Source organism: Bos taurus, chromosome 15 (assembly GCF_002263795.3).
Source record: "Bos taurus isolate L1 Dominette 01449 registration number 42190680 breed Hereford chromosome 15, ARS-UCD2.0, whole genome shotgun sequence".
NCBI lineage: Eukaryota > Metazoa > Chordata > Mammalia > Artiodactyla > Bovidae > Bos > Bos taurus.
This window is the reverse complement of record NC_037342.1, coordinates 63,570,191-63,592,671: the sequence shown is the minus strand read 5'-3', so window position 1 is coordinate 63,592,671 and position 22,481 is coordinate 63,570,191. Positions and strand designations below refer to the sequence as shown.

The 22,481-nt window shown below is 37.7% G+C and overlaps 1 protein-coding gene across 7 annotated transcripts in view; it reads right to left on the bottom strand.

Moving 5' to 3' along the window:
• The window catches only part of QSER1 (glutamine and serine rich 1), a 79,963-nt gene that overhangs the window by 43,975 nt on the left and 13,507 nt on the right, over positions 1-22,481 (bottom strand). For 5 of the 7 annotated variants that reach the window (XM_010812730.4, XM_059874880.1, XM_059874883.1 and 2 more), the window contains 2 exons: positions 2,621-2,733; positions 2,054-2,215 (listed from right to left, as the gene is read on the bottom strand). In XM_010812730.4, coding sequence (XP_010811032.3) covers positions 2,054-2,215; positions 2,621-2,733 — 275 coding nt within the window. 7 annotated transcript variants of the gene reach the window in all.

Below are 22,481 nucleotides of genomic sequence, written 5' to 3'. Positions count from 1 at the left end.
ATACAAAAAAAGTTTTGATGCACAAAGGTATCAATAAAGAGTAACCACTATTAACTCTTCTCTAAAAAGCAGGACTATGTTAGGAACTAACACTTTTCATTGTATATACCTTTTAATTGTTTCTTTTTGTTCTTAATTTATTTATTTTTGACTGTGCTGGGTCTTCGTTGCTGTGTGGGCTTTTCTCTAGTTGCGGGGAGCAAGGGCTACTCTCTAGTTGCCGTGCGTGGGCTTCTCATTGTGGTGGCTCCTCTCGGTGTGGAGCACAGGCTCTAGGGTTCCTGGGCTTCAGCAGTTGTGGCTCCCAGGCTCTAAAGCACAGGCTCAACAGTCGTGGCTCTCGGGCTTATTTGCTCTGCGGCATGTGGGATCTTCCCAGATCAGGGAGCAAACCCATGTCTCCTGCATTGGCAGGCAGATTCTTTACCACCAAGCCACCGGGGAAGCCCTAATTGTTTCCATTTCTTAAATTTTTATGTTGGAGCAAAACTGATTAGCAATGTTGTGTTAGTTTCAGGAGTATAGCAAAGTGATTCAGTTGTACATGTACCTATTCGTTTTCAAATTCTTTTCCCATTTAGGTTATTTCAGAATATTGAGCACCATTCCCTGCACTGTATGGTAGGTCCTTCCTGGTTATCTATTTTAAATACAGCAGTGTGTACATGCCAATCCCAAATTCCCAATTTATCCACCCCCACCGCCGCCACGCTTTTCCCCTGTAACGGTAAGTTCAATCTCTAAGTCTATTTACATATTTTTTTAGTGAGTTTCCATTAAAATTTTTTTTTCCCCCATTTTGAAAAAATAGAGGGGAAAAGGTTCTCTGGCCCTTTTCAAAAATATTCTTCTTTCATTTCTTTCCATTAAATGTCAAAAAAGTGGGAATTCCCTGGTGGTCCAATAGTTTGGACTCGATCTTTCATTGCTGGGGCCCAGGTTTAACTGATCGAGGAGCTAAGGTCCCAGAAGACAGGCAGCAATCAAGAGTATTACAACTCAAGGACAGAAAACATCTAGTTACTCTTGAAACAATAAATAATGCTTAGAATTAACTAAATATATGTAATGTAAAATTATTCCAAGAAGCAATAAATAAAGCTATTGTATTTTTTAATTTTTTAAAAAAAATATTGTTTTATGCCATACTAACACATTGTTTCTTTAGAAGCAGAAGTTTCTCCGACATACTGAAAAGACAGCTGTATTAATGGAATCTACATCAGAATAATAAAATATTTCCAATAGCTATTACTTAAAAGTATAGTTTTTAAGATGAAATCTTAAAAAAAAAACTAATCTGTCATCCTGCAAAAAATAAAAATATACACAAACAATTTCAAGGGGTAACAGAAAAATGAAATAAGAAAAATAAAATAGAAAAGCACATAATATAATAACATCAATTTGTGCTAGCTTTTATTAAAGAATGACTTATTCCATTCACTTAAGGATAACTTTCCTAACTCATGACGAAATCAGTTCTAAGGTTGCTTTTTACTCTACCACCTATCCAGTCTGAAGGCACTAAAACAGAACTTAATCTTTCACCAACTTCCCCCAAAAAGATAAACATGTAAAGTGATAGGTGTGTTAATTAACCAGATGGAGGAATTCTTCCACAATGCAAACATGTACCAAATTACTACAATGTACACTGTAAATATCTTACAAGTTTATATGTCAATTATACCTCTATAAAGGTAAAATGGGGGATAAGGAAAAGAAATTTAATCTTTTCTTCTCTCAAGTAAATAAGTGACTACTTAAATTGCCAGGTAAAAACTTTGTATCTAGGATTTACCTTTTAACAATTACCTACCTTCTTCAACTTGTTAGTTGTCAACAGAGTGCTAAAACTGAATTTCTGCTAGTAACAATTTCTTGAATTTTATCCACTTTAAAATAGTGAAAAATTCCAGGTTTTAAAGTTCACTGGAAAATCAATAATTAACACCACTCTCAGCCACACTACCATCATGACAAGACTATAAAAAGTGAATTTTTAGCAGTATTTCTATAGGACTTAAAAATTCTGAAAACAAAGAATCACCTGTCTGCCAGGATGGGGCCCTGAATTGTGGTAAAAGAGTAGTTCCTGAAGAAGCAGCCTGAGCAGTTCGGGATTCAACAGCAGAGAGAAAATTCATCACTGAAGATTCTTTTGTGTTAGTGCTGGCATTGTTCACACTAGTATCAAATATTCCAGAAAGACCTACATTTGAAGATAAAATGTATCCCAAAGTAAAAATATATATTAACATAAAAGGATATTCCTGATGCTATTTTTAAAAGGAATCTCTGAAATTTGAGGCCCAAAGTGCTACAACCCTAAACTGCTTCATTTTGAATTGCAAACAAGTATTAATTTGCTTAAGCATAGTTATAATTTAAAATCTATAGAGATGCGGGGGGGAAAAAAAGATTTCCCTACTAATTAACTATATAACTATTTCCTATTAGTAAAAGACAAAGCTTTTAATCTCATTTTCATTCTAACATTTCCCATGGAACCATTCTGTCCTATACACTTTCATAACCCAACATGTGAAAGTTGATTTTCCTTCTTATTCACTAAATGCACCCAGATTCAGGGTATATTTCACAGCAGAATTTTTACCAGTTGGCTGAGGTGTGGCAGCATATCCAGGAAGCTGATGAGAGGCTGCAAAAGTCTGTCTCTGAAGGAGGTCTGTTTCAGAGTTTGAGGGATGTCCTTCTTCATAGCTTAAACTAGAGGATAAAAAAAATAAATGACAAAAAACACACGGCTCAAACCAGATGATCAAAAGAATTCTAGGAAGGCAATTATCAAAAGAAGCATACATCTTTCACTAAATTCCTGACCTATATATCAAGAGATCAAACATGGTCTCATAACACTGTCAAAATGCAGGGGAAATTATTGAAGACATACTAGGAAGAAAAAATGATACATTGTATTTTTCTTAATTTAACTTTATCTCCAACAAAGTCCTTTTAGGGGAAGAGATAATAACATGGCACAGTGGGAAAAGCAACAAATATCCTGGAAAATAGGAGAGCTGAATTCACTGTCCAGGAGCCACTACTGGCTTACCATATGATTTCAGTAAGTGACTCTATTACTGTCAGACTCATTTCTTCACCTGTATGAATAAGGGACCCAGACAAGATAATCTCTAAAGTCCCTCTAACATTCTCTGGAATATCAGATAGTTCAAATGAATTGGTAATTAACACTATTTCCCAGTAACTCTCCTCGAAAATTTCAAGCTTATACATTTTGAGAGTAATTCAGAATAAGATATTTTTCTCCCCTTGATTTTTATTTTGAATATTTTAAACCCACAGAAAAACTGAAATAGAACTAGGAATAATCTATATACCTGTCACTTAAGATTTGAAGACTGCTAACATTTTGTTATACTTGTTTTATCTTTATAAACAACACATATGCTTTTCTTTTAATCTACCTGAAAATAGCTTGCAGATGTCATGAAACTGTATCCTTAAATAATTCAGTGGTATCTCCTAGGAATAGGACATTCAGCTACATAACCAAATATCATTACCAGACTTGAAGAAAATTTAATGCTGTCACTATTGCATGTGATTAACACAGAGGTCATATTCCAATTTCCCTCAGTTATCAAAATGTTTACAATTTTAAAGCTCTTTGTAGGATGCAATCAAAATTCAAGATTATATTTGTTTATATCTCTACATTTAGAATAGTGTCTCCACTCTGCCCCTAATTCCAGATCCCTTTTGCCTTGACTTCATGACATGGGTTTTTTTTATTTTGAGGAATCCAAGTCAGTTGAATGTACTTGAAATGTATTTGTACTATCCCAAATACCAGATTTGTCTGACTGCTTCTTCATGAGAAGTACATAAAGATGCTTTGTAATTATCGTTGCATCTCATGAGGACACATATACTCTCAGTTTGTCTCATTACTGGAGATGTTAAACTTGAAGTGGTTAAGGTGCTGTCAGACCTCTGAATGTAGTTATTTCTTCTCTTCAAAATTAATATACAATTGGGAGGTGTTAACTTTTAAGCCACTGTCAATACCTTGTCCCAACAGCTAATGGTTTCAGACACCAACTGTTCATGATCTTTAATTATTGTACTGGAGATTAGAAACAGCAGTGCTCTAATTACAGTACTTTCAATATTTAAAAGTTAGCATTCTTCTATAAAAACGAGCATTTCCCCCTTTTCTCTCGCTTATCTATATAAACACATACATAATATATAAATGCATACTAATATATTTTTCAATGTGTATGTATTATACTTAAAAATATATCATCATCATGATATTCAATTTGTCCCCTCAATCTTGCTTCCTTTTCACATGTCCTCCATGGTGCTGACACACTCTTACCTTCCAGCACAAGATGTTTCAGGTTCATCTTGCTTTTTTAAATTCTGTACCAGACATGAAGTCAACCGTTCCTGGAAGTCTTTTAGTGGGCAATGAGATTTTGAAACCAAGATCTGTGTGTCAAGTATATTCAATGCCTGAGGTGTCATTGCTTTTAGGCCCCTTAAGTGGACAAAGCTAAGAAATATATGTCTTTTTAAAATGATGAGTGCATAATGACAACTTCAACTCAAATCCAATATAGCATTCCTCATCTTCCTCCATTTCACACGTATTTTCCTTTTCCTACAGTCGGAATCCCAGTTTACACTCACAGATTTACTCATTAGCTCTATCTGAAAATACTTTAACACAACCTTTACCAAAAACAAAACCATCAAGTATTTGTTCACAATATATTTTTGTCTAAAAATTATGTCCCATTAAGTATACACAGTTAGAATATTGATCCAAAAGTTAAGTAAATTACTTGTATGGCTATGTTATTAATTAGATATATAGGAGTTAGATTTTGCTTTAGTTTGAAGATTCAATTTTAGGATTAATTTAAAATCTATTTTAAACTTTAAAATCAACTTATTAAGGTACAATATAATTTACATACAATAAAGTGCACCTATTTTAAGTGTACAATTCAGTGTGTACACATTTGTTGATAAATGTATACACCAGTATAACCATAATCCCAACCAACTTGTAGAACATTCCCATCACAACAGAAGGCTTCTCATGTCCCTTTGCAGTCAATCCATTTTTCATCTCACTCCTGGCCCCAGATAACCACCGAGAAGCCTAATGTTACTAAAATTTAGGCTTGCTTGTCCCAAATCATAGTCTATTCTCTGTTGTACAAGGCTTTTAAAGTTTTCAGCATAATGTTTGAGATTCACTCATGTTGTTGCATACATAAGTAGTTCATTCCTTTTGATTAAACTATCTGAAGATACCACAATTATGTTTATCCGTTCACTTACAGATGAACATGTCGATTGCTTCTAGTTACATGCTACTATGAATAAATCTGCTATGAACATGTGTATGCGAGTCTTTTGGGGGCATGTTTTCCTTCAAGTTAAATACCTAGAAATGGAATTACTGGGTCGTTAGGTAGGTACGTGTACCATTTTACATTAGCATCAGTAATTAATCAACATTACATTTTTGCTTTACATCCTTGTCACGTGATCTTTTCAGTCTTCTTAATTTTAGCCTTTCTAGGTAGGTAAAGTGGTATCTCATTGTGTTTTAATTTGCATTTTCATAATAACTAATGATGAGGAGCATCTTCTCATGTGACTATTCTTTTAGCTTCTCTGGTGAAGTCTGTCCAAATTTTTGGCTGTTTAAAAAAACTGCGTTGTTAGCGATCTTGGGTTTTAAGATGTTTTTAAAATATAGTCTGGATCCATATTGTTAGATATATGCACTGTGAATGTTTTCTTCCAGGTTAAAGTTCTAACCAACTGATTTTACTGTGGTAAGAGCACTTCACACGAGAGCCGCCCACTTAAGTGCACAATGTGGTGCTGTCAACAACGTGCTCCATGTTGTACAGAAGATCTGTTCATGAACGATGAACCTACTCATCTTGCATAACTCAATCTTTGTATCTGTTGAACAAATGGATACTCCTGTCCTCCTCTGACAGGCTCTCATTCCTAACATGTGCAGCCGGGTCGTCCATGAGTCCCGGGCAGATTCCATATGCTATTTGGGCAAGCTGTCTGGCAATGTCCCAGATGACTTCCTCTTGACTCTCAGAATTTCCCAGCAAAGCACAAAGCACTGGAAGGGAAAAAGCTGACATTCTGTAGGCAAAGAGCATGCCCACTTCCAGCAACTCATTGTTTTTTCTTGTGGAGTATAACTCCCTGATATAGATGTACCAAAGGTTGTTGGTGGTTTTAAATTTACTCCTCAGTTCCAGGACCTTTGAGTTCTTTTCTGCTTTGGCAATTATGAATGAAGTTGCTAAAAATATATACCTAAGTTTTAGTCTGGATGTTAAGTTTTCATTTCATTTCACTTCACCACTGGAGGGGAATGGCTGAGTTGCTTGGAAACTTGGTTAACCTTAGAGAAACTGCTTTCTACAGTGGCTATACCTTTCTGCATTCCCATCAGTGATGTATGTCTGGTGTAGTTACTCTGCATCCTCAGCAGCACTAAGTATTGTAAGTTCTTTGTTTTCCTTTCCTTAAAAAAATTTTTTACTATTCTAATTGGTATGCAGTGGTACCTCACTGTGATTTCAATTTGTATTTCCTTAATAATTAACAATGATGAGTATCAGAAACCTTCTTTGGTAAACTATCTACTCAACTTATTTTTCTCAAACTTTTTTTGGTTGTTTGTTTTCTTATTAATAAGTTTAGGAGTTGCCTATATATTCTGGAACCAAATCCTTGGTCAGAAACATATTTTGTAAACATTATCTCCCAATCTGTGGCTTTCATTTTCCTAAAATTTCCTAAAATTGTAGAAGAGCAAAACAATTTTTTTATTTTATGAATTGTACTTTTGATGTCATAGCTAAGATATCTTTGCCAAGTCTAATATCTCAAAAATGTATTCTTATATTTTCTTCAAGAAGTCTTACAGTATTAATTTTTCCATTTAGGTCTATGATTCATTTGGAGTTCATTTTTACACATGGTATGAGGTACAGCACGGGATTCTTTTTTTTTTTTTTTTTGGATATGCAGTTGTGCCAGTACTACATATCAGAAAGATTATTCTTGGTACTTCTCTTGTAATTCAGTGGTTAAGACTGCATTTCCACTGCAGAGGGCACTGGTTTGATCCCTGGTTGGGGAACTAAGATCCCAGATACTGCACAGTGAAGCAAAAGAAAAAAATAAAAAGATTATTCTCTACCTACAGAACCTATTTGAACCCATGTCCAAAAAAGTCAACTAGCCATAGTTGTGGTTCTGTTCTTAACTACTGTGCTACAATGATCAGTGTCTATTCCTAGGTCATTAACACACAGTCTGATAAATGATTCAGGCTGTACAAATCTTGGAATTTTGTTATTTTTCAAAATTATTTTGGCCATGCGATATATTCCCAGAGAAATTTTGGAGTCAGTTGTCAATATTTAAAAAAACAGTACATGAACTCTATACATCAGTTGGGGAAAACTACCATCTTAAAAGTACTGAGCCTTCTAATCGATGAGTATATCTCTTTATTTTGGTCTTTAATTTTTCTTACAATTTTTTTTGTAGCATTTACCGTATAATTCTTTAAAGTATAAATCCCTAAGTATCTCATTTTTGTTATTTTGTTCTAATTTTTTTTTAATGACAGCTTTATTGATATATGGGCTTCCCTTGTGGCTCAGCTGGTAAAGAATTCGCCTGCAATGCAGGAGACCTGGGTTCAATCCCTGGGTTGGGAAGATCCCCTGGAGAAGGGAAGGGCTACCCACTCCAGTATTCTGGCCTGGAGAATTCCATGGACTGTATAGTCCATGGAGTGGCAAAGAGTCAGACACGACTGAGCAACTTTCGCTTTCACTTTTACTGATATATAAAAGGTTACCCTTTTAAAGTGAACAAATCAGTTCTTTTATTTATTTTTTTTTTTCCAGAGTCCTTTTAAATACTTGGGGTTAAATATCTGGTGATTCACTCATCACCATAATCCAACTTTAGAACACTTCGGTGCTGCAAAACTAAACCTGTCCCATTAGCATTACCTCCTGTGTATCGTCCTCTACCCAGCCCCTGGCAATTACTAACTTTCCTGTCTCTGTGCATTTGCCCACTCACAACATCACAAATAAATGGAATCATATTATATTATACACAGTCTTTTGTGACTGGCTTCTCTCACTCACCATGTTTTCAAGGTTCATCCTGTTACAACATGAACATATCAGTACTTTGTTTAATGGCTGAATAATATTCCACTGGGCTTCCCAGGTGGCGCTAGTGGCAAAGAAACCGTCTGCCAATGCAGGAGACCTAAGAGACACAGGTCCAATAACTGGCTGGGGAAAATCCCCTGAAGAGGAAATGGCAACCCACTCCAGTACTCCTGCAAAGAGAATCCCATGGACAGAGACTACAGTCCATAGGGTCACTAAGAATCATACACAACTGAAGCGACTTAGCACAGAGCACAAGTACTATGTTTTGTTTATTCATCAACAGATGGACATTGGGTTGTTTCCACTTTTGGGCTATTATGAATTACACCAAGATAAACATGAACAACTGGTTCCAACTTGAGAAAGGAATACATCAAGGCTGTACATTATCACCTTGCTTATTTAACTTCTATGCAGAATACATCATGTGACATGCCGGGATGGATGAAGCACAAGCTGGAATCAAGATTGCTGGGAGAAATATCAATAATCTCAGATATGCAGATGACATCACCCTAATGGCAGAAAGCGAAGAGGAATTACATAACCTCTTGATGAAGGTGAAACAACAGACTGAAAAATCTGGCTTAAAACTCAACATTCAATGGAGAAGGAAATGGCAACCCACTCCAGTATTCTTGCCTGGAAAAGTCCATGGACAGAGGAGCCTGGTGGGCTGCAGTCCATGGGGTTACATGACTTGAGCATGCATGCATGAGGGTGGAGGGAGATGGGTTGCTAGCAACAAACTGGTAGAACTAAAAAAAACAAAAACAAAAAAACCCCTCAATATTCAAAAACTGAGATCATGGCAGACAGACCCATCACTTCATGGCAAACAGATGGGGAAACAATGGAAACACTGACAAACTTGATTTTCTTGGGCTCCAAAACCACTGTGGATGGTAACTGCAGCCATGAAATCAAAAGACGTTTGCTCCTTGGAAGAAAGGCTATGACAAACCTCAGTTCAGTTCAGTTGCTCAGTCATGTCTGACTCTTTGTGACGCCATGAACTCCAACAGGCTTCCCTGCCCATCACCAACGCCTGGAGCATGTGCAAACTCATGTCCATCAAGTTGGTGATGCCACCCAACCATCTCATCCTCTGTCATCCCCTTCTCCTCCTGCCTTCAATCTTTCCCCGCATCAGGGTCTTTTCAAATGAGTCAGTTCTTCCCATCGGGTGGCTAAAGTACCAGAGTTTCAGCACTTTAATAGCATCATCTTTTAGGATTTGAAATAGTTCAGCTGAAATAGTTCAGTTCCGTAACCTCCACTAGCTTTCTTCGTAGTGATGCTTCCTAAGGCCCATTTGACTTTGCACTCCAGGATGTCTCACTCTAGGTGAGTGATCACAGCACCATGGCTATCTGGGTCATGGAAGATCTTTTTTGTATAATTCTTCTTTCTATTCTTGCAACCTCTTCTTAATATCTTCTACTTCTGGTAGGTCTATACCATTTCTGTCCTTTATTGAGCCCATTTTTGCATTAAATGTTCCCTTGGTATCTCTAATTTCCTTCAAGAGATCTCTAGTCTTTCCCATTCTATTGTTTTCCTCTATTTCTTTGCACTATTTACTTAAAAAGGCCTTATCTCTCCTTGTTATTCTTTGGAACTCTGAATTCAGATTGATGTATCTTTCCTTTTCTCCTTTGCCTTTCACTTCTCTTCTTCTCTCAGCTATTTGTAAGGCCTCCTCAGACAACCATTTTGCCTTTTGTATTTCTTCTTCTTGGGGATGGTTTTGCTCACTGCCGCCTGTAAAATGTTAAAAACCTCCGTTCATAGTTCTTCAGGTACTCTATCAGATCTAATCTCTTGAATCTACTTGTCACTTCCACTGTATAATCATAAGGGATTTGATTTAGGTCATACCTAAATGGTCTAAGAGCTTTCCCCACTTTCTTCAATTTAAGTCTGAATTTTGCAATAAGGAGCTCATGATCTGAGTCATAGTCAGCTCCTGGTCTTGTTTTTGCTGACTGTATAGAGCTTCTCCATCTTTGCCTGCAAAGAATATAATCAATCTGATTTTGGTATTGACCATCTGATGATGACCATGTATAGAATCTTCTTCCGTGTTGGTGGAAGAGGGTGTTTGCTATGACCAGTGTGTTCTCTTGGCAAAACTGTTAGCCTTTGCCCTACTTCATTTTGTACTCCAAGGCCAAACTTGCTTGTTACTCCAGGTATTTCTTGACTTCCTACTTTTGCATTCCAATCCCCTATGATGAAAAGGACATCTTTTTTGGGTGTTAGTTCTAGGTCTTGTAGGTCTTCACAGAACCGTTGATCTTCAGCTTCTTCAGCATCAGTGGTTGGAACATAGACTTGCATTACTATGATATCAAATGGTTTGCCTTGGAAATGAACAGTGATCATTCTGTCGTTTTTGAGGCTGCACCCAAGTCCTGTATTCCGAACTCTTTTTGTTGACTGTGAGGGCTACTCCATTTCTTTTAAGGGATTCTTGCCCACAGCAGTAGATATAATGGCCATCTGAATTAAATCTGCCCATTCCAGTTCACTTCAGTTCACTGATTCCTAAAATGTCGATGTTCACTCTTGCCAACTCCTATTTGACCACTTCCAATTTACCTTGATTCACGGACCTAACATTTCAAGTTCCTATGCAATACTGTTCTTTACAGCACTAGACTTTAATTCTATCACCAGTCCCATCCACAACTGGGTGTTGTTTTTGTTTTGACTCAGCCTCTTCATTCTTTCTGGAGCTATTTCTCCACTCTTCTCCAGTAAACTACTGGGCACCTACCAACCCGGGCAGTTCATCTTTCAGTGTCCTATCTTTTTGCCTTTTCATACTGTTCATGGGGTTCTCAAGGCAAGAATACTGAAGTGGTTTGCCATTCCCTTCTCCAGGGGACCACATTTTGTCAGAACTCTCCACCGTAACCCATCCGTCTTGGGAGGCCCTACATGGCATGGCTCATAGTTTCATTGAATTAGACAAGGTTGTGATGACAAACCTAGACAGTGTATTAAAAAGAAGAGATATTTACTTTGCCAACAAAGGTCTATATAGTCAAAGCTATGGTTTTTCCTGTGGTCATGTACGGATGTGATAGCTGGACAATAAAAAAGGCTACATGCAGAAGAACTGATCCCTTAAAACTGAGGCGCTGGCTTGAGAGTCCCTTGGACTTCAAGGAGATCAAACCAGTCAATCCTAAAGGAAATCACTGGAAGGACTGATGCTGTAGCTCCAATACTTTGGCCACCTGATGTGAAGAGTTGACTCACTGCAAAAGACTCTGATGCTGGGAAAGACTGAAGGCAGGAGGAAGAAGGGGATGACAGGGGATGAGATGGTTGGATGGCATCATCGACTCAATGGACGTGAGTTTGAGCAAACTCTGGGAAATGGTGAAGGACAGGGAAGCCTGGCTTGCTGCCGTCCATGGAGTCGAAAAGAGTCAGACACAACCTAGCAACCCAACAACAGCGAACATTCATTAAAGATTTGTCCAGATGGATAATTTTAATTTTCTTGGGTATATACCTAGGAGTGGAATTCTGGTCTTATGGTAACTCCATGTTTCACATTTTGAGGAACAGCAGCAACCAAATTGGCTATACTATTTAACATTTCCACCAACAACATTTAATGAGTTGCAATTTCTCAACACCCTTGCTGATACTTGTTATTGCCTGTTTTTTTATTTTTATTATAATACCCATCCTTGTATATGTGAAGAGGTACCTCACTGTGGTTTTGATTTTCATTTACCTAAAGATGTTGAGCATCCTTGCATTTTCTTCCTGACCAAACAACAGAGAGAGGGGGAAAAAACCTTAAATTTATGGGGATATGTCATAGGGACAAAGAGGGAAATTGACAGAGCTCCCAATGACCAAAGCTGGAACATTGTGACCAAAGAAAATCAAGTGGTATATATCTACGAGTCTATGCTGATAAAATTAAATAAATAAAAAGAGGAAAAAATGTAAATCTCCCTTGAAGAATACTAAATAATTTGTGCAGCAATTCTACATTCAAGGAGGTAGACCATAACTCCACACTCTGCACACAGCAATGTGCTATGTGCAATGGGCTGCACATAGCAATTTTCTTCCAAAGAGGACAGTACTGAAAAGAGGACCAAAAAACAAACAAACAAACAAACAAACCCCGTAACTTTACTGTGTAGACGCCTGACAAACATTTCCTCAGCCAGTTGGTAAAGATCAATATCAATAGTGATAAATCATGTTAAGACGTACTCTTACTAGGATGTAATGAAAGTAACACTTTACTCTGCCATCTCCCTCTGGAAAACCCACACTTCCATTCTGATTATGATGAAAAAACATTAGGCAAATTCCAAGAGAAGGGCATTTTATGAAATACTTGACCAGTATCTCACAACTATTAATATAAAGGTCATCAACACAAGGAAAAGTCTGAGAAATTATGATGGCAAAGAAGTATCTACTGAGATATGTTAAAGAAATGTAAAGTGGTATCCCTGGAGAACCAAAAAAGACATTACCCAAAAACTAAGTAAACTTGAACAAACTATGGATTTTAGTTGATAACAATGTATCAGTTTACTACTTGTAATAAATGCACCATAAAAATATAAGAAGTTAATAATAGGGGAAACTGGGCAAGGGGGTATATGGGAACCCCGTACTACCTGAAACTCTACAACAGCTCTCAGGGAATTCCCTGGTGGTCCAGTGGTTAGGACTCCACGCCGTCACTGCTGAGGGCCAGGGTTCAATCCCTGGTCACGAACTAAGATCCCAAAAGCTGAGAGGCACAGCCAAAAAAAATTTTTTTTAAAAGGGCTCTCAAAAATACAGTCTACACTAAGAAAAAGCTGTAAGCCGTAGTCAAATCTGGAAACCTTTTTACAAGTAAGATAAAGATCAAGATAATTTAAATATCAGGAGGTTCTGGTGTTGGTTTTTTGTTTTGCTTTATTTCCATATATCCATGCAAATTTCAATCATTTTTTTAACAGGCAAGGAATAATCACAATCTCCTACTTGGTCTCTCTGCTTCTGCCCTAACCTTTCCCACTCCCCACTCGCAGCTGAGTCACTCCCTTAAACAGTGAAATCCTATGATAGTTCTATTTTTAGTCTTTTGAGCAGTCTCCATACTGTTTTCCATAGTAGTTGCAACTGACATTCCCACCAACAGCATATAAGGGCTGCCCTTCCTCCCCAGCTTATCCAACACTTATTATTTGTTGTTTCTTTGACAACGGCCATTCTAACAGGTGTAATGTGATATTGTACTGTGCTTTGATTTGCATTTCCCTGATGATGAGTAATATTAAACATTTTTTCATGTGTTTGTTGGCCATCTGTACATCTTGAGGGGGGATGAGTGCAACAGATGAGGGAGATTAAGAAGTACAAATTCCCAATTATGAAATAAATGAGTCATAGTGATGAAATGCAGAGCATGAGGAATATAGTCAATAATATATTAATTCTGTGTGGTGACAGATGGTAACTATTTTGGAATGTACAGAAACACTGTATCAGTATGTTATATACCTGGAACTAACAGTGTTGGAAGTTCAATAATGTTTAAATAAAAAAGTAAAGCCCAAACATGAAAACTCTTACGCTTAAATCTGCCCAATGGCTTCCCATCTCATTCTAGTAAAAGCCAAAGTTCTTATAATTCTCAATGCACTAAGTTACCTAACTGTTGTTCCCTTAAACCTCCAATTTTATCTATTCTCCACTCCAGTCACACAGGTCTTCTGGCTGCTCCTCCTTAAACATAAAAAGCTGTTTTACCTCATTTCCCCTCAGGTCTCTGCTCAAAGCTCACCTCACAGAAAACTTCCCTGACCATCTGATATAAAACAACATTCTTCCTCTGTCCTCTTTCCACATTGCCTGACTCTGTTTTCTTGCTTTGTTTCTCTCCAGAGCACTAATAAATACTTGACATTATTTACTAGCTGGCCTATTAGCCACTAAAATGAAACTCCATGAGGACAGGGCCTTTGCTTTCTTCACTGCTATAACCCCAGCACCCAAAATAGTATCTGGCACATCATAGATAACTCATAAGTAATTACAATCTATGTTCAGTTTCAGAAAAGAAATCAATAAGTTACAGCTCAATCACCTCTGATTGCCTGACCTGATTGCCTGGCATCCTGATAAAGCTTGGAAAATAAAAAATGAAGGACTAAGCTAGTAGATCAACCCTTTCTTAAAAAAACTCGAATACTTTTGAGACTTCTATTAATTCTAGGCATTGTATGAGAGTTTTCAATATAAAGCAGAGATCTAACCAGGCCACTACTCAATGGATTTAATTACTGAAGCCCATATTAAGAACATTCTCCTTGGGTAGCATGCTCTTATGTCCATAATACTTAAGAAATAAAACACATTCCAAGTTTTAAAATCAATTAGCAAAAGTTCCGTGAAATATGTTAAATCCCAGGTAAACAAGCCAGTACTTGCACACAAGTAATAAGTTACTTAAGAGTGAATGAATGATTTTGCCTTAAGTAGTCACATTACTTTCTTCTCTGTGTTAAAGAACCTGGTCATTGAAAATATATATACTCTAATATAACAAAAACAGATTTTTTTTTAACTTGGAAAATATTGTTTTAGTCTAGGTATTAACTTTTCACAGTTGAGAAACATAAGAACCCTGGTTTGGAAGTTAGGGGGCCCAGATTCCAGTACTGATTCTGTAAATAACATACGTCAAGACTTTCAGCAAAGCATATGGAATCCTAGTTTTCCTATTTATGAAGCCTAATGTTCTGTGTGTTCCTTTTGTTTGTTTTTTAGCATGTGGGATCTTAGGTCCCCAACCAGGGATCAAACCCACACTCCCTACACTGGAAGCATGGAGTCCTAACCACTGGACCACCAGGGAAGACCCTGTTCTGTGTATTTCTAATATTCTGAGTTAAACTAAATATTTTTACTTCACCTATTACACAGTATTTTTTTTTAATTTTTATTCATTTATTTTTGGCTGTTCTGAGTCTTTATTGTTGTGTCAGGCTTTCTCTAGCTGCAGTAAGCAGGGGCTACTCTCTACTGTGGTGCATGGGCTTCTCATTACGATGGCTTCTCTTGTTGCGGAGCATGGGCTTAGGTGCTTCATCTCATGTGAGGTCTTCCTGGACTAGGGATCAAACTTGTGTCCCCTGCATTGCAAGGTGGATTCTTAACTACTGGACCACCAGGAGAGCCCCACACAGTACTCCTTAGTATAAAATCTATCTTCAAAACAGTAGAGTGATAACCCTGAGTTCACTGAGTTCCCTGTGTATGGAGAACTCTGTCTAGCGTGTCTGTCCCACTCATACCTATATGTCAGATAAAATATGTATTTTTTAATTTTAGCTAATTGTACCCTGAGAATTTAAAAAGAAAAAAAAACCTGAAGCATAAGAATCAGTCTTTATTAAGGAGTTATTTATTGTGAATTTGAAAAATAAACTAATGAACCATGAAACAACTTGGTAAGAGCTGTAAAACACACACACACAAGCTTTGCAAATAAGCCACAGGATTCAAATCCAGCTCTGTATATCCGTACTTTACAAATTCTTGAGGCTAACCAGATAGTCTCTGTTTCTTTAACTGTAAACTATGGTGAATAACAACATGCACATTCATTACTCTCCAGGTTGTAAGTGATGAAGCATATATATATATATATATGTATATATATATATACATATATGCTTCCCAGGTGGTGCTAGTGGCAAAGAATCTACCTGCCAATGCAAGAGACATAGAAGACATGAGTTCAATCCCTGAGACAGGAAGACCCCCTGGAGTACGAAATGGCAACCCACTCCAGGATTATTGCCTGGAGAATCCCACGGGCAGAGGAGGCTGGCAGGTTACAGCCCACTGGACTGCAGAGAATCAGACATGACTGAGCACACACAGCATATATATGTATGTATGTATGTATGTGTGTGTGTGTGTGTGTGTGTGTATTTACCACAATATTGTGTTTGGCACATCATGTTCTATCAATGCTATCATTACTGCACTTAAAAGATGAGGTATGCATTTATACAACTGACATTTAATGACTGCCAAGCATTATGCTAGGCACTAGAAGAAACAAATAAAAAGGCATTAAGTAAACAAATGAACAAACATTACATAATATAAGGCTTACCTCTAGGAAATGACACGTGAGTACTGAAAGAAAGAAGAGAAATTACTCAAGGAAAGAAGAGTATTTCAGGAAGAAAACAACACCAAATATAAAGACCTGGAAATGTAAATAAGATGATACATTAGACCTTTAAGTAATTCTGCATGGTTGTACTAGGAATGGGGATTATGAGTCAGACAGGAGCCATACTATAGAATATTACATGTCAACATAAGAATCTCACATTTATCTTCAAGGGAACGAAGAGCATCTGAAGAATTTTAATCAGTGCTAAATGATTACACTTGTATTTTAAAAGAATGGTTTTTAATCAGGGATGCTCATCAGCATCATCTCTGGATTTTTTTCACACTATACACTCTCAATTCTGCCATATACCAGGAGGAGGGAATCCCTCTTAGAAAGACAATCTGAGAAGCACTGTGAAGAACAGAGGAAGCCTAAAAGTAGAAAGGCCAAGATCCTACTGCAGAAATCTAGCTAAAAAGTGATAAGGACAGAAAGAACAGTGGAAATAGTTAAGACATCTAAGAACTCTTGAAAAATAGAACTGACAAGACTTGGCCAACAACAATTTGTGGGGGAAGATGAAGGAACCGTGAATGATGGGGAACCACTCATAAGGCTGAACAAATCTGAAGGAGTCTGACTGAGGATGCATTAAATTTGAGGTAAGGTGTTCCCTGATAGCTCAGCTGGTAAAGAATCCGCCTGCAATGCAGGAGATCCCAGTTTGATTCCTGGGCTGGGAAGATCCCCTGGAGAAGGGATAGGCTACCCACTCCAATATTCTTGGGCTTTCCGGTAGCTCAAGACGGTAAAGAATCCTCCTGCAATGGGGGGACCTGGGTTCAATCCCTGGAGTGGAAAGATCCCCTGAAGGAGGGAACAGCAACTCACTCCAGTATTCTTGCCTGGAGAACTCCCATGGAAAGAGGGGCCTGGCAGGCTATAGTCCCTGAGGTCACAAAGAGTCAGACACGACTGAGCAACTAAGCACAGCACAGGATGTTTCTAAGAGTTAATGTGGGAAATACTCAAAACAGGGCCAGTGAACATTCCCACTTGGAACTCAGGAAAGAAAACTGAGCTGACAATAATTGGTATTACTACCAGCTGGGTATTTTTGAAGTCACGAAATTGGATGAAATCGCCCAAAGAACATCCTCCCTGAGAAATGAGCTGAGGACTGAAGTGAGTGGGACACTTACGGAGGACACAGCAATCAGCAGAAGTCTCCATGGAAAGGGGACAGGCAGTAAGCTAGCCTTGTGCCAAACCACAGGAAGAGAAAAGAGCTGTGTGTGACCTGACGTGGGCAAGCTAGGTACATAGAGCAGCTGAAAGAAGACCAACATGCTTCGCGTGTACTGAGGGAAGACGAGCGTGCCAGCAGACCCAGTCACTGCAGAGACAGCTGCTGCTGCTGCTAAGTCACTTCAGTCGTGTCCGACTCTGTGTGACCCCAGGCAGGGGCAAACGCGACAAGCCTGTGCGGTACAATAAAAAGTTTGGGTTCTATTGCATTTCAAGTGCAATGGAAAACAACTAAAGGATTTTAAGCAAGGGGGTGAGAAATAACACTTTTCAAAGGTGACTCTAGCTGCTACATGCTACAAAACTTCCCTCAGTTCCCAAACTGAAACTGAAAACAAAGGAAATCTTAAACTCAAATAGACCTTTTATCGTCATAACAGCCCTCTCATACAAACATTACTATATATAAGTAGCCCCAAGTTTCACTAAAAACTGCTTTAAAAACAAGTGCTAAGGGATGTAGACCTTAATGAAGTTGGCTACTAACTGATGAGTAATTCCACTGTGATGTCCTTTAGTTTAAAAAAAGTGAAAATAATAAGGTGGTCGATGATAGAAGATACCTCTTTTCCTTTGAACCTGACTTTGCAGAGTATCATGTGAGAAGAGACAACTCTGTGTTAAAAATAGTAAACTTTTCAGGAGAGTAATGGCTATAATTGAACAACAACAACAAAAAAACAGTATAATCACAAATGTTGACAAGGATATGGAGAAACTAGAAGCCTCATACGCTGCTGCTTGGAATGTAAAATGGCACATCCACTTTAGAAAAGGCTGGTAGAGCTCCTCAAAATGTGGAACACCATTGTCACATGACCCAACAATTCTATTCCTAGGTAGAATTTTCCTGCACAAGGAAAATGAAACATGTTTTCATTTAAATACTTCTACACACATGTTCACAGCAGCAATATTCACAAGGGCCAAAAAGTGGCAACAACCAAATGCCCATCAACTAGGGAACAACCCAAAGTCTGCTAAACCGCTTTAGTCATGTCCGAAACTTTGCAACCCTACGGACTGTATGTAGCCCGCCACGCTCCGCTGTCCATGGGATTTTCCAGGCAAGAATACTGGAGTGGGTTGCCATGTCCCTCTCCAGGGGAACCTCCTGCCCCAGGGATCAAACCTGCGTCTCTTATGTCTCCTGCACTGGCAGGAAGGTTCTGTGCCACTAGAGCTACCTGGGAAGCAAGCTATATCTAAACAATGGCATATTATTCCATTATAAGCATTTATTGGAGAAGGCAATGGCACCCCATTCCAGTACTCTTGCCTGGAAAATCCATGGACAGAGGAGCCTGGTAGGCTGCAGTCCATGGGGTCACTAAGAGTAGGACACGACTGAGCGACTTCACTTTCACTTTTCTCTTTCATGCATTGGAAAAGGAAATGGCAACCCGCTCCAGTATCCCTGCCTGGAGAATCCTAGGGACAGCGGAGCCTGGTGGGCTGCATCTATGGGGTCACAGAGAGTCGGACACGACTGAAACGACTTAGCATAAGCATTTCTAAGTCCCGATACATGCTATAACAGGGATGGCTCTCAAAAACATTATGCTTACGCAAAGAAGCCAAACACAAAAGAACACTTATTTTATGATTCCATTTATACTAAATGTCCAGGAAAACAAATCTACAGACATTAAATGAATTAATGGTTGCCTAGGACTCGGGCTGAGAATGGGGAATGAGGTTTCTTTTGGGGGTAATGAAAATGTTCAAACATTAGACTGTGGTGACATTGGTGATATAAATATACTAAAAATTATTGAACTGTATACTTAATATGTGGGAGAATTTTATGGTATGCAAATTAAATCTTAATAAAACTGTTAATTTTTTTTAGAAAGTGTTGGAGGAGTCAAATGGCTTGCAATCACTATCTCTAATGATTGGAGCTCATCATCTTACAGCTTCTTTGGGCCTTAATTTTTTTTAAGACTATCTCATTACATGCATAATTTCTGTATACTGCATCACCTTGGCTCTTCAGGGGCCATTAGACGTAGGTTCTGTAGGAGATTAGAAAGCAGAAGAGAGAAGCCTGCGTGTTACCTGTCCATTCCCTCCCTGTATCACAACCGTGGTTCCAGCCATGCTGCATCGTTTCACAACTACAGTTCCATCTGGGCTCTAGTAACTGGTGTCCCTTCATAGGCCTAGAAGTGGCTTCACACTGCTGTTACTCACTCAGTGTCTCAATATCCCTTTTTGGTTCCCTTAATTCTACTCCTCACCATACTATATTGAGCCCTTCACCACTGAAGTGGTCTCAAATAAATCATCTAAGAGAAATGATGTTTCATGCAGGACCCTGACTGATAACTGGTATAAAGGAGGTACAACTGGCCCTTTGTACCAGTTATTGTTAAATCAAATATGATTTCTTGAATTAAGTAAATGTTTTAATTTTATATACATCGTTAATGATTTTTACAAAAAAATCCAACTGCAGGTTGTATAAATGATACATTTGTTAAATAGAAGGTATTTCTGTTTTTCACTAAGAAAGTGAAATAAGTAGTATGGTATTTCCTGCCTAGTGGAGCAGTAGAACATATTCAAAGACCAATATACCAGTTCCAAATATTATCCACAACAAAGAGAGACAGACTTTGGCATTTGTAACAGATGCCCAAGAGAGACGATGCCAAAGTCAAGGCTACTCAGAGCTTCCGCTTTTTGTTCAGTCGGGAAATAAATTGAATGTGACAGTAATGTGGCATGTGGTTGGCTATCTGTGTGATGACAAGAGTCACCAAGACCTGATTGGACACAATTCCAATATTCCATCCCATCTTCCTTTTTTATTTCTGTCATCACCTGCATTACTGACTTTTCCTTTGAACAAAGAAAACATTTCAGGTCCAATTTTTTCCAATCCCAATATTTTTCTAGAATGTTTTTCTTTTAAAAGAAATAACATCTGTCAAAGCAAATTATTTTGTGATTTGAACTGCTGCAGTGTATTAACAATCTGTAATGTCCAGAAATTAACATTCATTTAAGAGGCAGACAAAAATGACATGTGGGTCCTCTCATTTCAGGCTAGGAAGGGATTATTGAAAGTGAACACACAGAACTGGTTACTTCTTATACTACACAATAGAATCCATGTCTCCATGATTCAAACATATAAGTACTATGAAATATTTTTAATTTCTTTATTGTATCTTATTGTTTGTGGCCTAGTCTTTCCCTTACCAAGTTAAATTTCTTCCGTGTTTGAGAAACTAGTAGAGCTGAATTCTTAATCATCATAATTTTGTTCACTAATATTAACATGGTCTAGGATTTCTGGCATTAAGTAAGGAAAATCTTCCTGAAAATATACATTTAATTCTAGAGTATATATATACTTTCTACAGATACACACAATGATTCACACTTGTGAACAATTTTGTAGACAAACATTTGTACATCTTTGGTTTAGTACAAGAACCCCATAAACAACATTTTTGAGGGAAAGAGATTTTCAGGAGAATCAAAATCCAAACTTTTAACTTTCATTTTGATACGATACTTTTTCTTCTTTTGCTATAAATTTTTAAACTTTTATTGGAGTATAGCTGATTTACAATGTTGTGTTAGTTTCAGGCATGCCCTATAAATTTTACTAAAAAGTAATCAGAAATTTTCCAGATGCTCAACATTTTTTAAGGAAATTTCCCGAAATTTGTAAGCCCGTTAACCAAAAACTTATAATAAAACCACTAGTATTTTATACAACTGCAATTGTACAATATTATTTATACTATTTTAAGATTGATTTCAGATACCAAAGAAGAATATTTATATATTGCCTTAAAATATCCTACATGTTATGGTTATGTTACAAATTTTCAAGCCTTTATCTTTCAGAAACATACATATGGCTGAAAGAGACACAAGGCATGAAATTCACTCTGAAATAAAACAAAGTAAATACAAAGTAGGGAGACAAAGTTGGTATGGACATATATGAAAGGAGAGTGATCATGTGCTAAAACTGTAGAAGCTGGCTAATGGATACATATGGATTCATTATAGCTTTAAAATGTGTTTGGTTTAAAATTTTCCATAATAAAAATGCCGCTGCTGTTTGTAGTAGAGAAAAATCAACTTCTACTAATTCAAGTTACAGATCCCTGGTCCAAAACAAAGGTGAATACAGAAGAAGAAATTATAATGAACGCTGGAGAAAACGTATACATTTTGAAACAATAATTTAAAAAGATACCATAAAATGTTATTCCAGTGTCATAATTTACAAGCTAAAGTAACTTAAAATTTCTTAATAAACGTGTTCATTAAACCTGAATAACAGACAAACTCATTCCTAAGTATACTTTATGAGGATGCTAAATGTCCATAATAAGGTGCACAACTGTTTGCTGCTGTTGTTTAGTCGCTAAGTCACGTCAGACTCTTGCGAACCCACGGACTGTAGCCCACTAGGCTCCTCTGTCCACGGGATTTCCTAGGCAAGAATACTGGAGTGGGTCGCCATTTCCTTCTCCAGGGGATCTTCCCAACACAGGGATTGAACCCAGGTATTGAGCTCATGTCTCCTGTTTGGCAGGCAGATTCTTTACTACTGAGCCACCAGGGAAACCCAAGGTGCACAATGAAAGTGAAAAACTTTCAGTCGTGTCCAACTCTTTGTTACCCGATGGGCTATACAGTCCATGAAATTATCCAGGCCAGAATACTGGAGTGGGTTGCCTTTCCCTTCTCCAGGGGATCTTCCCAACCCAGGT